This window comes from Barbatula barbatula, assembly GCF_947034865.1.
Source record: "Barbatula barbatula genome assembly, chromosome: 9".
Classification (NCBI taxonomy): Eukaryota; Metazoa; Chordata; class Actinopteri; order Cypriniformes; family Nemacheilidae; genus Barbatula; species Barbatula barbatula.
The window spans coordinates 4287809-4304331 of record NC_136772.1 but is presented as its reverse complement, the minus strand read 5'-3'; the positions used below and the strand labels follow the sequence as shown (position 1 = coordinate 4304331).

Here is a 16523-nt window from a genome sequence, read left to right as displayed (position 1 = left end):
ACTTGTCGCCTGGATGGCACAAAGTTGTGAACGTTGTTGTGACTTGTAATGTGACTTTTATTTTGATGTTTATTTATGCTCTTTTGACGATAGAAATTTAAGTAAATTGATAGAACAGCAAATTGTTCTACTTCAGCCCGGTAGTGCAAAACAACTCTCTACTTCCCTCTATTGGGAGGGAGAGGAACTGACCATTTATTCACATGCTATTTTACCTGCAAACTAATATTTTACATCATCAGGACTATACCTATAATAATATAATACATTATGAAACTACTTTTTACTAACAACACTGTTTCATCCGAAACTCATCACATGCCATTTGTTTACAAAAGATATACCCTAATATCCTAGAGATGTACAAAGCTATATCACTTGGCAGATCACACGTCATCTTATGCAAACAAATAAACCTTTTATTTTAGGTGTTCAGCACAGTAATATTTTCTCTTTTTCTGAATCTCTATTATTCCTGTATTGTGCGCTTTTTTAACAATTACTGTGATTTATCTTGGTAAACCACCCAATTTTTGCAACGGTTTGCCAAATGTATCTAATAATTGCCCTATATAATATTCAATGGGCTTTCAGTGGGCAGTTTGCTTAGGTTTATAGATAATAATGAATAGCCCTGTTAGCGTTTCATTGGGTGGAATGAGCTGATAAACCACCAAAGTGCAGCTAGATGCCCCAGGTTCAAATGCTTTCCCAGATGGCCCTGTGAAACATGAATGGACATGAATGACGCATGTGTTCAGCAGCACACCATTAGAAGGGAATTCTCGGAGGATGCCAGAATACCAAGTGTTTGATTGTTTGGGAAACTTTGCATGTTTCTCACATTCCCTCGGGTTGCTTATTTTTGTACTTTCACTTATAAGTTGCAGATGGTCGGGTTTGAAAAACATTTAAGGAAGCTGTTGAAAAAAGAAATTCTGGAAAATATTGAAGTACCCGAAAGAATCTGTTTCTGTACTGGTTTTTGAAGGTCTATAAACATTACACTTGCTCTCACTTCAGTTGGTTGATGCTTTTTGGACATTGTGGAGTCATCACACCGTTCAAAAAGCAGGTTTCTAGACATGACTGACAGTATTTAGTTGTCAGAGTGACAAACAGTAAACATGGCATGACCTTGCGGTTTCCATAAGTGTGAAGAAATCCATATCCACCATTTATTTTTCCTGTATCTACTTTCTTTATAATTTAAACCTCAGGTTGGCAAGTTTATTCCTATCCGACTTTGGTGATGTACAGCCGGGCCGGGCCGGGCCGTCTTTTATTATCACAGCCTCTGTAAATCGCAAGAGTGAGCAATGCATTTTTATCAGACTCTTGCATGGTCCTGGTAATGGTTGTGAATGAATAAGCTAAAACTGTATAATTCAGCTGGGATGTTGAAGGCTTGTAGTGCCCTGTCTCTACTTGCATATCTGCCAGGAAACATTTCAGCTTGAATGTTGTCTGACTGAGCTAAAGCATTACAAACGGACAATGTAAATAGTTTTTTGCTCAGGCATGCTCACATTTAAAGCGAAAACACAGCTAAGTATTAACAGATTAATGTAATAACTGTAGGTTAGGAAGGTTGGAAAACAAATCAGGTACAGGATCTTTGCAGTTCCCTTGTTGACCACTATGTGGAGTCAATGTTAGCAATTTTCAATATTCCGACACCATTGACTGACATAGTAGGAAAGATGAAATGTTGCTCAAAGGATGCCCAGAACTGTTCGTGTTCCTAAATTCTTCAAAATATCTCACTTTATGTTCAACAAAATATACAAACTTCACAAATATCTTTCATTTTGTTTAACAGAACAAATACATTTATATAGGTTTGAACAACCCTGAGTAAATGATGACAGAATATAGATTTGTTGGTAAACTATCCCTTTAAGACTTCAGTCTTTAGTTATTTACTATTTTATTACAACTGCTTTTTAGCACTTTGCGACTCTTGGCTTCTGTCTCCTATTGAAGAAAATGACCTTTGACCCTACCAAAATATATAATTACATTTTGAACTGTGTTTTGTGTGTACAAAGATTGTTCAGTATTAAAAGTTAAATAATTCAATCTTTGTTTGTATTTTACAAGTTTGTATACTTGTTTCCACAGTCTGCATGCTAAAGGTTTTCACTATGAAAGTTGAATAAACTGACCTGCGTAAGGAATTTTGATGGCCACTTTGTGAGACCTGGACAGCACAAATGACTTGCCTCCGGCAAAAGAAACAAAGGTGTGTGATGGTAGCCGAAGGTATGCTAGCCTACATGTGTGAACAAGGCAATGAGCACCTGGAAGCGAATTATGCAGATTCCTCTCTAAGGCTTCTGTCTGTCATGACCTTTGTCCCTGATTTTGTCGGCATGACTTCATTTTCGGGTCGTCTGTTGTTTAATTGCATTGTACATTTTATATCTAAATTGTATCGACCAAGACAAAAATTAAATTACACGAAGGGCAAAAGATGAATAATTATATGATAATATTATTGACACAGGATTCTAACGTCTCCTCTAGCCTTACAGAAATTTCTAAAATGTTGTGAACTTTGGTTTTCTATCAAATTTTCCCAAGTGATGCTGTTATATGCACATGCTGTAAATTTGTAGATTTGATCATTCTATTCTCTCCTCTGTTTCTTTTCTATTCTCTTCTCACGCCTCCAAATACATTTCAAGGTGAGACCTAGGTGATACTTGATTTACATAACTGAGAACTCCATTACGTCTTCTGAGCTATGAAGGTTTTCTTCCACAATGCGTGCCATCACATCACATCAATTTGTATTTTCACATAGATTTTTGTCATACAATAAGTAACTGTATTTGTGCTTATCTATGGTCTGAACTCTTCTTGCACACGGCTATTTGCTTCCAAATCTATGCACCCTACCCAACCTGGAGCACGAGGCCCCTCAACCTGATTCCATGATCAGATAACAGATGCATGTGCATGTCATTGTTAGCTATTCCCTCACCCAAATAACCAAAAGCCTGGCCTATAGCTCCGTAGTTTGAGACACACTGAAGACTCGTGCAAGCTTCTAGTAATATAAAAACGCTTCGAGTCACATTAAATGGATCTATTTGGCTCAGTTGCAGCATTATGCGGTCAAATATTTTTCTGTAATGCCAGTTAAATGGTAAAATGAATCATTGTCCTTCAGAACTGATTTTCTACATACCATAATAACCCTGCCAGGATTAAAGGTATATCCCTTTAAAAGTGGTAATGTACACAGTACAAAAATCATGCTAAAAGCCTACTCCAGGCTAAGATTTGCAAATACCATGCACATTAATACATGTATTGCCAAAAATGATGTCAGTCAAAAATGAAGCTTTCTAACAACATACTGTAGCTCATTGTCCGGGGTCAAGTCCTAACTATGCCATTGCACCACCGCACCAAATTCCTTGAGAATACAGTATCATAAATGCATCAATCATCAGCTCAGATGTCACATTAATGGAATTTGAGTCTCCTTCAAACCGTTAAATTATGAAATCCACTCTTGACAGAAGAAAACTTCAACAACTAGACCAGACACATTCCTCTCCCAATAGAAGGGCCTTTGCTGACTGACGGTCCCAAATAGAATAGACTCAAAGGGTTTGAAACACAAGTTCAGATTATCAATGATTGGAGCTTAGCTGGAGGAGGTAATTGAGGAGCATTGAACACTTTTTGCATGACCCTTTTATTCTTGTAAGAGGATTTTAGGTCAAATTTGACAGACCAATTGCAGAAGTTCAATCATCGGGCGGAAACCGAATGCAACTCGGATCTGGGCAGTCATTTGACAGGTGGAGCAAACAGTAAAATGATCCAAGAACATCCCTTGCTTGTTCCTTGATGGGCAATAGCCCACTGTAGCCACAATTTTTTTGAATGGTGACATCTATCAGTATTTTTGCCTTATTTAAGCAAAAATGTTTGAAAAGAGAAGTTCTGGCATTTGGTATATTTTGTAGAGATTTATGTAAATGAAAGAAGTTTGTTATACAATTTCTTTACTATTCTTAAGTAAATAAAATACAAACATGCTTAGGCCCACATGCATTCTTGATTTCCATGGATAATAGTCAGGTATCAGTGTCATCTTTTACATTCAATAAGAGATGTTGGGTCAGTAAACAATATTGAAATTGTTTCTAAATCTCCAATCTTTTTAAAACAAAATCTCCATTTTTAGGTTTGTGTTATTTATATATTGTCAAGGTCAATGTATTGAAGTTTTTGCTTTTGAATTTGCATACATCCATCCTTTAAATACTTTAAAAAGTTTATACATGGATGTGCTTAATTCACAATACATTAAAAGCAATAAAATAGCAAACCAAAATCATGTTTTCCTCATCTCTGTACCACATTTCTGTGCTTATTCAGCAGATGCTTGCCTTTCGGATGATGTGGACTCCTGCAACTTCTTAATTCAATTTAAAGTTGCTATTTGTTGTTGTTATTGAAATGGAAAGTCCTCCAGACACCTTATTCGGCATTCTATGCAGTGAACACTAATGGGTATAGATTACAAAGTTAATTTATCAAAATATACAACTTCAGTTTACAACTGCTTTAAAATGTAATACATGTCTATTGAAAGTTGTCTGCGCATCGTGTGAAATGTTCCTGACATTTTAACAAGGTTTTAAAATTTGTCATAATCTTCAAGCAGCGGTAAAAAATAAGGACGTAACTACAACCAGCCAATTGCAGCATTGCTGATCACTAGTTCTTCTATCGATATATGCTGTCTTTCTAAACACTGCGTGAGTGTGCAATGATCCCAGACAATTGTCATTTGATTCTAGGATGAAGTAAGCGACGTACGAAGAACAAAGCTTTACGTGTTTTATTACGTGCCTAATTTTGTTTCAGTAAATTTGAGTAATCAGGCATTACTTCAGTTGGTTAGATTATAATAGATTTTTTGAAATAGACTACATTTCTAGATGCTTTGGTCTTTCAACATTGTTTACGTTAGTGTTCCCATCTGTGAAGCAAATCTGCTATATTTGGTGCCAAAAATCTGTGTTTCATATATTTTTTCTAAGTTTAAAGTATTCTTTTAAAACCAAAATCAGACGAATATGTTCCTGACGCACTAAACTGTGTGACCCAGATGGTCTTTGTTTTACATTTTAGAAAGAACACTTCACTCCGAAATGAAACATGTTTCATCATTTACTCACCATCATGCCTGACTCAAAACATCTTTGGGCACCATATTTGACCTGAGCTGAGAGCTGCACCGGAAGGCTGAAATGTTTAATAAATCTTAAGGGATGAGGTGTTTGCTGTGCAGGATGAGGCTATCGACACAAAAACGAATATGAAGCGTGTGTATACAGTATTCTGTGCCATGCTCTTCATGCATTCTTTGTTTTTATAAGAATGCAAAGCTGATGCAGGTCTGATCAGGGCTGAGTACGTGTTTCAACAGCAGCCCAAAACCTGCTGATCACAGCATTGGCTCCAGATGCAGCGACTGAACTCACCAGCATCACACTCCTCAGCAGATCTCACCTGCTTCTCCTCAGTGTGAGATTACCTGTGGAGTTGAATGATTACAATGAGAACATGCTGGAGACTGCCTGATAATAAATGCATACCAGTGAATACTCATCATAGGTGTATCCTCCTAGTATCCTATTTTTCCCAAGAAAGTTGACCTAACAGAGGAAACAAAGGTTGAACTGATTCTGATCGGTGCATAGATCTGATCGCACAACAGTATGCATTTAACCTTGCACTTGCTCTAAAGAATGTCCCATGGCTTAAACATAAACCGGAAATATTTCGTGATAACTTAAAGGCCATTGTTTAAAATCTATGTGGAAATGTTTGCCCAAAATGTCATGGTTTGGTAAGAATCTGAAGAATTTTCACATCTTGCACCCGTTGGACGCGTCTTATCTGGATCCGGATTTAATGAGTGTAACAGACGTATTTGACAGACATATTTGTACAGCAATCAACTTTATGTGTAAGGAGCACTGCTTACAATGAACTTCACCTTATCCCTTGTATTGCACAAGCACACCATGTCAAACAACCTCAAGTTGAATCTGCACTTCAGGTCATGCTTTTCTCAAGAGCACCGGTGACAAGTTCATCTGGAAGACAAATTAGGGGTGGAAGCAAAGGAGAGGTCAATGAACAAAACATAAAGCTTGTGTACACACACTGTATTGTTCCCAGAATCAGATTTGTTTCTTTTGCTTGGGTCTCCCTATTTCAATACAAACCACATAAAGGTGATTATTTGTTAAACTGCTTTCTCAGGTGTCTGATCGGCTCTTCAGCAACTTAGCAAAACTGTCTGGAAATGGTATTTAACATAACATCTATGATTGCGCCATAAGACGCTTTTATTCAAAACTACACAGACAGGTTAGCAAATTGCAGAAATGTGTGCAAGTTAATTACGGTAATTAAATCCGTTGTTTAATAAAGTATTTCAGCAATTTCATTAAAAGAGTCTTTCTGATAACATACAAACAATTAAAATGCTTGACATTTAGTCATTTAGCAGACGCTTTTATCCAAAGCGACTTACAAAGAGTTCAGGAAGCAATGAGCGATATGCCATAAAAGAGCATTAGTACGATAGGTGTTAATCCAAAAAAACATATAGCTGGCATAAAATAAACACACCAGTTGATAACAAAACAAGCACACGGAACAAAGAAAGAAATAACGTTAACGTTAGGTGGATCACTGTGAGGTGAAGGCTCGTCGAGTTTGCATGTCTTTACGCTTGCGCAGGACGGCCAACGCTACTTGTGAAGGGCATTAGCTCTAAATGTATTCCGAGGGAGCTCTCTGAAACAAATGCAGAAACAAGTAAATATACCAAAATGTTGAAAATGTACCTGAACTCTCTAGGACAGCCTGTTAAAACACTCGTTTTGGTGCAGGTGGCACAGACCGAATTATCCGGCGAGAAGGAGCGAGTGCGACCCAACTTACCATTTCAAAGATATGTGTCAAAACAGAAACACTGTGCGTTTGTCAATCCATTTTATAATTTAAAACGAGGACTTATTTTAACACTCAAATCCACGCATCGCCAGGGGCGCCCCCAAGGGGTGGGCACGGTCTACCACTGTATAAATTCTGGCCACCCCATGGCCACCCCAGTGTGATTTTGCAGTATTATTAAATTGAATACATAATGTAATTCACAATAGTTTGTGAAGTGAAATAAAATGCGACACCATCGCTGCAGCCACAAAAAAACAGAGTAGCTGTTTCACTGCCCCTCCCCCTCTCCTATAGACTCTGGAGAGCATCTATTCTTCACTTTTTGGAGAGACGACAAAAGTTAACGGGTATGCATGCCATACAGTAGTCTACTGTATTAGTTACATTCCAGCTGCTGTAACAAGAGGCTACAAACGATCTGCCAACGGCTACATATTAACACGCGACAAATGTTTTACCAAAAAAGGTTACTTTAAAATCATATTGTTACATTAACCAGAAACATACGTAAACAAGTATAACACACATTACACTGAATGTTTTGTTTGTTTTTGGTGCCACCCCAAAATTTAGCTGTAGCCTCCTAGTGGCCACCCCTATTAAAATTTTCTGGGGCACCACTGAGCATTGCAGAGTGTGGTCGTTGTAGTTTAAACTGCGCAAACCTTCCTACAAGACCTTCAAGATGCAGAATCCAGCAAGCGATACTTCAGTCACGTTCTGGGGTTTTGCCATATAATCATATTTTACAACGTAAAATGCGATGAATATTTGTAGTTTTGTGCAATAATTGTTATATCATGGTAGTATATTGCCAAGGACTTTATTTAAATTCTATGATTCGTTTCTTCATGATACCTTTTATAGCGTAAATAATACTTGTCAGACAACTGAAAAAAAACGTACACTAACCCTCTTCTCTCAACAGGTCTAGCTTTTGTTGAAACTAGTAACTTTGTATTAGCACCTATCGTACTATCGCTCTTTGTATGACATATCGCTTAGCTCCCTGAACTCTTTGTAAGTCGCTTTGGATAAAAGCGTCTGCTTAATGACTAATTGTAAATAAAATTTAATGTTTTTATACAATATTTGCAGTATGGCATATTTACATTTAGTCATTTAGCAGACGCTTTTATCCGAAGCAACTTACAGATGAAGAAACATCGGAAGCAATTATAACAACAAAATACATAAGTGCATCAAAACTAGTCCATTAAAGCCTAGCACAGTATACAAAGCTAAGCTTGTGTCATCCTTAAGTTAAGACCTAATCATAGACATAATAAATACAAAACAACTCAATTTATTCACCAAATACTATATTTAATAAATCAAAATCTTAGACATCATAACAAATAAAACAGCTATTATGTCTGTGGGCGTTGAAGGATGCTGGTGTGGCTTTAGGACCCGGGGGATTTCTTGATTGAGCGCTGCCGCTCGGCTCTCTCTCGCTTCATCCGATCCGCTCTCGGTTCACTCTCATCAGCTGTTGCACCGGCGCCGGGGCACTTCTGAATCTAAAGAAGCGGGGCGAACTTTTATCTAACTTCCAACCAGGGTCTCATGTAGCTATCGTAACGGTTCAGTTTTTCCAACTGAAATGGCAAAAAGGTATAAGTTAAAACCATGCACTTTTAGAGAGTTCTTTTTGGAGTGTAAATGATTAAAATGAACGTCTGATATGGGTCATCGTTGCAGGTGTCTCGCGCTACTCTGTTGCATGTTCATCGCGCTGTCTCCGGCCGCATCGCAGAGGAGAGGTGAGTGAACGACATCTGGGATGTGAGCTGGACCAATTGCAGGGTTGTTTGGAAATCGAGATGTAACTTATAAAGTGTATTATCTGTTGCGGAGCATCGCGTTTGGTCAAAGATATCGTGATGCGGCGTTGAAACTCGCCCTTTAAAAGCTTTAAAGACAACTGCGTCCATATGTAAGTGATGCTTTATTCTGTTGGGATGCAGACAGCATTTGGGTAAAAAAAGCAACTTTAAGAAGTATAGGAAATAGCTAGGATAGAGGTGTTCTAAAAGATTAGATATCAGATTGTATTCATTGAAAGCTAACAAGAGTCCGGGTGTCATTTAGAATATAATAAAGTAAGTTGCTTTCTTATGTTCTTTTTATTTTAGGGATATAAAACACAAATGTCTATGTTTCTCTGGGGTTTTAGAGCCAAAGCAGAGGTTGTGGTCTTTGGGTTTTGTCTACCATGACATGCAACTGGTGTCCTATGCGTATCATTCAGCTGTGACTGTACCTGCATTTAATGAAGGAACGTTTTGTGCAGCTGTCATGTAGGCCGATCTGAAACCAAGAGAAATGGGAAACTGAGAACCTTTTCATAAATATTTGATCGACGGTGATCGCCGTTGCTGTTATCACATTATAAGAGGTTTAAAGCACAGACTTGCATTACGGCACGTGGGTGTATGAGTTAATCTGCCCACCAGATGTGAAATTTGACTTGCTTACCTCAAATGTTTTTTTCTCCCATAAAACATTTTACATTTACGACCCCAGGAGGAAGCTGATCATATTTATTAGTGATTTCAGCCCTATAGCTAATTCCTCATTCGTTCAGCTGATGATGTTACGACTCACCTTTCTGATCTCTCGTACCTCGCAGGTACTGTTTGTTTCCCCGGGTAGATTTGAAGATTTATACAAAGATAGACGAAGCAGTAAATTCTCAATGTGCCATTAGTTTTGAAAGGAAGGCTTAGGAGAAGATCAAGTGTCGAGTGGTTGCCCATAACAATGTCTGTTTGATGGTTTTATAGCGCTATTGTATCGCAGAGTCCTTGTCATCAACTTGTCACCGCCGTTGTCTTATTTAGGCTGCTGTATACATTAAATCTTTAGTTATTGAAAGCTTTCTGTACTCAAGGATTATTACAGATTTAAATAATCGCAAATCAGTTTCACACTTTCTGTAGAAGAGGCCGACATTGTGTTGGGAATGCAGATTACTTTGCTGAAGCATGCAGGACTTTTCTTAAATTTGTCGCTCTTTGACTCATCTTGGCTCGAGGCTGTGCAGCAGGCAGGGAGGGAACAGCTGTAAGAGGACACCCCGCAAGGATATTTAATCGCTGAGTGAAATTCTGCATAAAAAAATCACAGCAAACAAGAGTTCCCACCTGCTGTATATGGATGCCTGCACCATAGGAGGCAGGAAAGTCCTGTTGAGAGCTCTGTGGTTGCAAGTAACAATACGCTTTTACCCAAAACAAAGCTTTCTCCGTGCTCAGGGATACCTGGAGACCACAACAACCTCCATGACCTGTTCTCTGGTTAGTGACTGAGCGAGACCAAGTTACAAGACAAGAGGGTATCAGATTATCAATCGTGTGTTCGAGTAACTTTAGAGGTGGTGTTGATAAAATAACATGGCGTAAAGCTTGCTGATGTGCTTCTGTGTCTTGAAATTTATGACATCTCCAACCATCTGCTTGTAGGCTTTTCATTTATTTAAATCTTTGTAACCTGTTTTGTGTTACTATTTGCGACCCATATCTAATGTTTCTTTTTGAGTCAATGATCTCACAATCATATGTATTTCTACTTTAAAATAATTGCTTTGTTGGGGATTTTTTTGGTGAGGCTAGAAAAGGGTGGATTAAACATGATGTGACACGACAACTTGAAATGGAAGAGTTGATGCTACGGTAAATTTATGTCAACTGCCTAAACATGTTACTGAATCTCCTGCAGGCACCATCATGGTCTGTGATAATATTTTTAAAACGTATCAAATTGAATCATTAGAGCGTTCCGAAGTCTTTACATTTTTATTTTCTTGTTAAATATGTGATCTAGGTTAAGTTTGAGGAAAGGGAAGCCTGGTCAGTTTTTCTCAGTGGCGGTGGAGGTATAGTTAATTTAAAAACACAAACATTTGTCATTATTTACTCACAGTTTTGTATATATTTTTGAATGTACCACCCCATCTGTGATGTATAAGAACCAATGATTAACTTGATAAAATGCATCTTTATACTGGATAGCTTTATGCATTCACGTTTTATTGTCTGGTTCTTTATGGTGTGCTTTCATGGCTTGTAAAGACTTGAAATATAGTGCAACAGTCGTATAGACTAGACTCAAGTTTTGGAAATGGACAGATTGTTTTTCTTTTCTTGACTTTTTGGGGTTTTCTACTATGGTTAGAATGGTATTCAATGGATAGTTTAAATCGTTACATTAAATAGTTAGAACAAAATTAGGGAAACTATGTGATGACAAAATTTTGGATAAACTTTATTGAAAAAAGGTGACAGTTGTCAAGGCTTTGTCCTGGCTCAGCAGTTTGCGCTTTCAGTAATCCATGGATTTTCCAGTCAATAAACAGACCCCCCAAAGAACGAATCCTCTCAGGCTTTACTAAGGGCCAGGTTCTCTGTCTGTGAAGTGTTTGTGCTGAGATGTGAATTGGATTTTTCTTTATCCCACCTCTTCTTTTCAAGGGGAGCAGTGGAGACCGCATTACTCTGTGAGCTAAATGGGCAGTATTTAACCCACGTTATGAGAACGGGAGCCCCTGGGATCAAGAGATGGCTGAGGTTTGTGTGTCTGAGGGAGTCAGGGAGGGAGGGAGGTAGAGAATGTGTGTTTGTGCACCTCACAAGTTCTTCATCAGCTAAATGAATGCTGGTTTGTCATTAAAACTAAGGCATTGTGGCCACAGTTAATGTTATTGCTGTGATTTTCCATTAGAAGTTGTCACGGAGAAGACTTCTCCACTCTTAACATTTCGATAAAAGAAAGATGTGTTTCGTCATGGCCAGAGCCGTTGAATGTGAGAGTTACGACACTCGATCTTGCCACCGTGTGGTCACGTGGGTCACTGTGCTGTCAAACTATTAAATGACTCCTATGTATTTGCATACATCTTGCTAAATATTAGCACATTGTGTGATAACTATGTTGACAACATTGGCTCTGATCATGGCTAGTGCTTCAAATAAGAATTGTTTATGGTCCCCACATCTGAGGCTAAGTAGCAACTCAACACAAAACCAAAACTGTTTATCGAACTAAAGTAAACAACATTGTTCTAAAAATCAGTCATTGAGATTTTATAGGAAATCAGTCTGACCCAGCAACCCACCACTTTCTCTATTTGTGTGTGCAATAGGGCGTATTTTACAGCGTAACACGAAACACATAAACCACCTCCGAAGGTTGAAAGTTCAGGCTGTAGGTGTGTTTGTCGCCTATGGCTCTTTTTTCCTCACATATTTTGAAACCTATGTAAGTATGATGTGTAACATACATCCTGGAATTTGATTGGTTGGAACAACCGGGAGTTTGTTGAATAGCTGACATTCTCATTTTACTCTGGGTGAAAGGTCATTGGGTAAAGATTTTTCATTGTAAAAGATTGGGCCAGCAAGTGATAGTTACCATCATTCATTTAATATTCAATATTAAGTAGAGTATTCAATATTCATAGAATAATTGGCTTAGTTAATATATAAGTTTCACAGATTTTCGCCGTATGTATGCATTAGATATACTGTAAGACATACCAGCTAAGGGTGGGGGAGTTCACTGCGACACATCTGCGATCAACAATGAGTTTCGTAAGCCATTCGCAGTAATCGTGCTGAAATGGATCTCAGCGACAGGAATGAGGCCATATGGTACAAATTAATGTTTGTCATTTGTACAGTTTTTAGGTTTAGGAATCATTCACATACACACACACGCTGTACAGATAAAGCCACGATTTCCTCTTATGGGTCAACTTAGCTGGTTTCTTTATTGGGCCACAAAGTTAAATGCAGGCTCTTTGTTTGCTCGCCACAATGAGCTATCAGCTGTTCTAGTGTTGCATTTGTGTCCTCTCAATAAAAGCAGGTGTGCGCTGTGGTTATTCAGGAGGTCCGAGCTGAAAGGTCTGTCATTTTGGTCCAGTGCCATAAACATGGCTCTAACCAAATGATATTTTCCCCAGACAATTGTGTCTATTCCAGGTGGTGAAATAGTGATCAACAAAGCATTTTTTAAAACCACAATTGAATTATACATTTTTTGCCGGCTCATACCCCTAGAGATCTTTTTAATGTTGCTTTGATCCGAATTTGCCGTAGCATGTTCGCTTCCTTTTGAGGGCGAGGCTGGAGGCGCTAGCAGCTGTTGTTTGTATGTTTTTTCATGAAGCGTCTGTCCTCTGTGTCTGAACCTCTTGCTCTCACACTGAGCTTCGCACTTTAGTGCCAAAAAACCAATAGGAAAACCATAATTACAGCTTTCGGGTCATGAAGGAATGATTTGTAATAGTTTTTACGGCCTGCACCCTACTATTAACACGGCTGAAGGCCCGCTGAGTGGCCTCTCGAAGTCCTTCCTGCCCAGATTTAAACCTTTCGCTCCCTTGACCTGTAATTGTGCCAGTAGTTTACCTGTATGGCATAATTTGACAAATGACAGGCCGTTGCGTTCTACAAGCATCCCAAATTCCTCAAAAATGCACCTGTGGCTCAAAAGCGTCTTTTGGGTAAGTAAACTTTTGGGACACAGTGTTATGTGGCTATAGGCGCTGTGTAAACTTCTATTGTAAAAGGTGTGTAATCTTTAAAAAAAGATGATAGATTGATTTCCTATTTGGGTTTTACAGAACGTGTAATGCTTTTGCAGCTGCTTTGGAGGAAGATTGTGTTGATAAATGTGGGCTTGGAGGGTGGGCTTTGGGACAACTGCATGTAACCTTTGTTACTCTCTGTTTCCATTGGTGTTCAGTTGATCTAAATTGGATGGAATAGATTATCATTTCATGGGGACTTGGGGAGGTGTCTTATCAATTTATCAACTTTATCAACAATTTATCAACATGTAAGAAAGTGATGTAAAGGATGACCAGCACAACATTTTGCTATTGTCTAGATTTGAAAAGGTGGTGTTAGATGCAGTACTGTAGATCATAACCGATCCAAAGGGGGAAATGTAGAACAGTTGTGAGTTTATACCAGCGTCTTCTAGATTAAGTTTTTAGTTTAACATTTACATTTAATGATTTACTAGAAAACCTGAAGCAATTTCACACAGAAGCCAGCAACATTAGCAGTACCTTACTACCAATTTTATAATAAACAAAATACTTTAACAGTAAAATACACTTTTTTCTCTTTTACACCAGTTTACATCCAAATAATACCATGACTAAGAACATTGAGTCTGAAATGTGTGTGTGGTGGTCAACCATAGATCTGTGGTGTCTTGTGACTTTCTTATGATCTTACTTCCAATGGACAGTGTAGATATGTCAGGTACAAAGTGCTCTTTGGCCCCTGTTTGAGGGGTATTATCCCCTTACCTGGCACTTTATCTTCCCATCAGCTTAAGAAATGTTCACATGTCTGCTGAACGCAGGGCTGCGTGAAACCAGATACTACATCCCACGAAATTCAAACCGGCTCCTTTTACTCTCATGAATGAAAATGAAATTTGAATGACCACCACTGTACACCACACAAGATTATTAGGGCAAAGGCTGGGGAACCGATAACTTTAGTTGCTCCAGAATTTTCCCTTAAAGGGATAGTTCGTTCAAAAATTAATATTCTGTCACCATTTACTCACCCTCTTGTCAATTCAAATTAGGGTGATGGAATTTTTCCCACTGGAGATGTAAAAACACCGGTTGTACGGGTGACACCGGGGGTAGGGGATTGCTGTGGGGTTGTCGAAACGGCCCTGCACATTACCCATTTTACTTTCAGTTTTAATAAGAAACGAAAATAAAAAACATTTACGTTAGATAAGTTGACTATAATAACAAAACAAGTAATCACGGCACACGTTGTGCAATAAGTAAAATAAATAAGAATCGAATAAGAAGAGAATGCGAAACAACAAAATGTTTGTTAAATTAATAAGTTTATAATATTAAAAAAGTAATAATTAATAATAATAATAAAATAACTTTTATGTTCAATAAATGGCAAAGCACCAGTTTTTGAAAATCAGAACAAAAGAAAATGTATCCTTAACCGGCACACTGACAACCATGCTTACATATTCTACTACATGTTCTGTACCAGAAAAGCCTCCGACATCATCTTGTCAGTCAGCACTTCACTCTCCTCAGATGATGAACAAAATCTAACTCGTGCTGCTAATATCTTTGCCGCGACACTTGTTCTGCTGACGCTGAATGCAGCAGCCACGCCACTGTAGTTTGGTCTGTGACTAAACTAAGGGATTTATTACTATAAAAATGCAAAATAACGGCGGGGGGTCGGTGCCGCGGTCGACAAGTGATGTAATCGGTGGGTGGGTGGACACCATCTATCACCGGTGACACTGACTATCGCAACAAGCCTAATTCAATTCTTTATGACTTTCTTTTTTTTAAGAACACAAAAGAAGATATTTTGAAGAACAACTGCGGCACCAATTTACTTCATTTGTATAGATACAAAACCAATGCAAGTAAATGGGTACTGCCGTCGTTCGGTTACCAACATTCTTCAAAATTTCTTCTCTTGTGTTTAGAAAGTCATACAGGTTTGAAATGACAAGAGGGTGAGTAACAGCAGAGTCTCAGATAGTTATCTTATTTCACCTCGTGTAAAACTCTCAGCCCAAGGCGGAAAATCGTCCGTTCCCATTTCTGAAGAGATTACCACCAAGAGCAGAAGGCTTGAGAACAAAACGCAGATTTGCAGAGGTTTTTTACCCAGACCTGTCTCTCCTGAGAGTTCTGGGAATGAGGACAGGGGTCAGATATGAAAGACCTGTATCATTCACACTCTTCAATGTCAGCGAAAGAATACTAAGAGGCTCTAAAAGCCCTTTTTAGGCAGGTGGGAACCCTATTGTGAATAGCAACACCTTTTTCTTTAGGAGGTCACATGAAATGGCATCCATCGTTCTTCTACGTTACCCCTGCTAGAGCAGCTCTTTTCATTTCAGCCAGAGACTTGTTAAAGCATGCTGGGATAGAGCAAATATTATGCTGTGACCATTGCCTCCCCTTCTCTGATTTCAGAAGTGGTGAGTCAGTGTGTGTGGGTTTAACTTGGAAGTAGGTTTGGTTTGGAAGAAAGCGGCTTCATTTGAAAACATGAGGGAATTTAGATAATGTTGGGTTTCTCCATGCATGTTAAGTCATTTTAGAGAGATGCATCTAATTCGTGAACGCACCGCAGGGGTGGAAGTAAAAATTCTGAGTAGTTGTCACCGGGAGACTATTTTGTTAATTCATGGGCTTGTATCAACACAAAAGCCAAAGCGTCACTTTGCTCAGCATGCATGGAGACCACAACTGTCCTGTCTATGAGCCGAATCAGTGAAAGAACCCTTCTATTCTTTTTTATGATGTAGGCCAGATGGCAGTGTGCCATGCTTTGAGGCATTGGCAGAAAGAAAAGGGAATTAAGCCAATTGTGGGATAGTTAGAGAGCATTTGAAAAGCATTGGAAGTCTTGCCAGCCCATTCTTATACAAATCTATGGAGTTATCTGAACAACAATTCACAGATGAGTCAACGGTTGACTTTTGTTTAA

At 38.6% G+C, this 16523-nt stretch overlaps 1 protein-coding gene across 1 annotated transcript in view; it reads left to right on the top strand.

Annotated features, from left to right (window-relative positions):
• Positions 1 to 8482: 8482 nt before the first annotated feature.
• col18a1a (collagen type XVIII alpha 1 chain a) overlaps positions 8483 to 16523 on the top strand; it is a 65540-nt gene continuing 57499 nt past the window's right edge. Inside the window, exons 1-2 of the mRNA XM_079464360.1 lie at positions 8483 to 8619; positions 8707 to 8768. Coding sequence (XP_079320486.1) covers positions 8609 to 8619; positions 8707 to 8768 — 73 coding nt within the window. The 5' untranslated portion in view covers positions 8483 to 8608. The remainder of the gene's footprint in view (positions 8620 to 8706; positions 8769 to 16523) is intronic.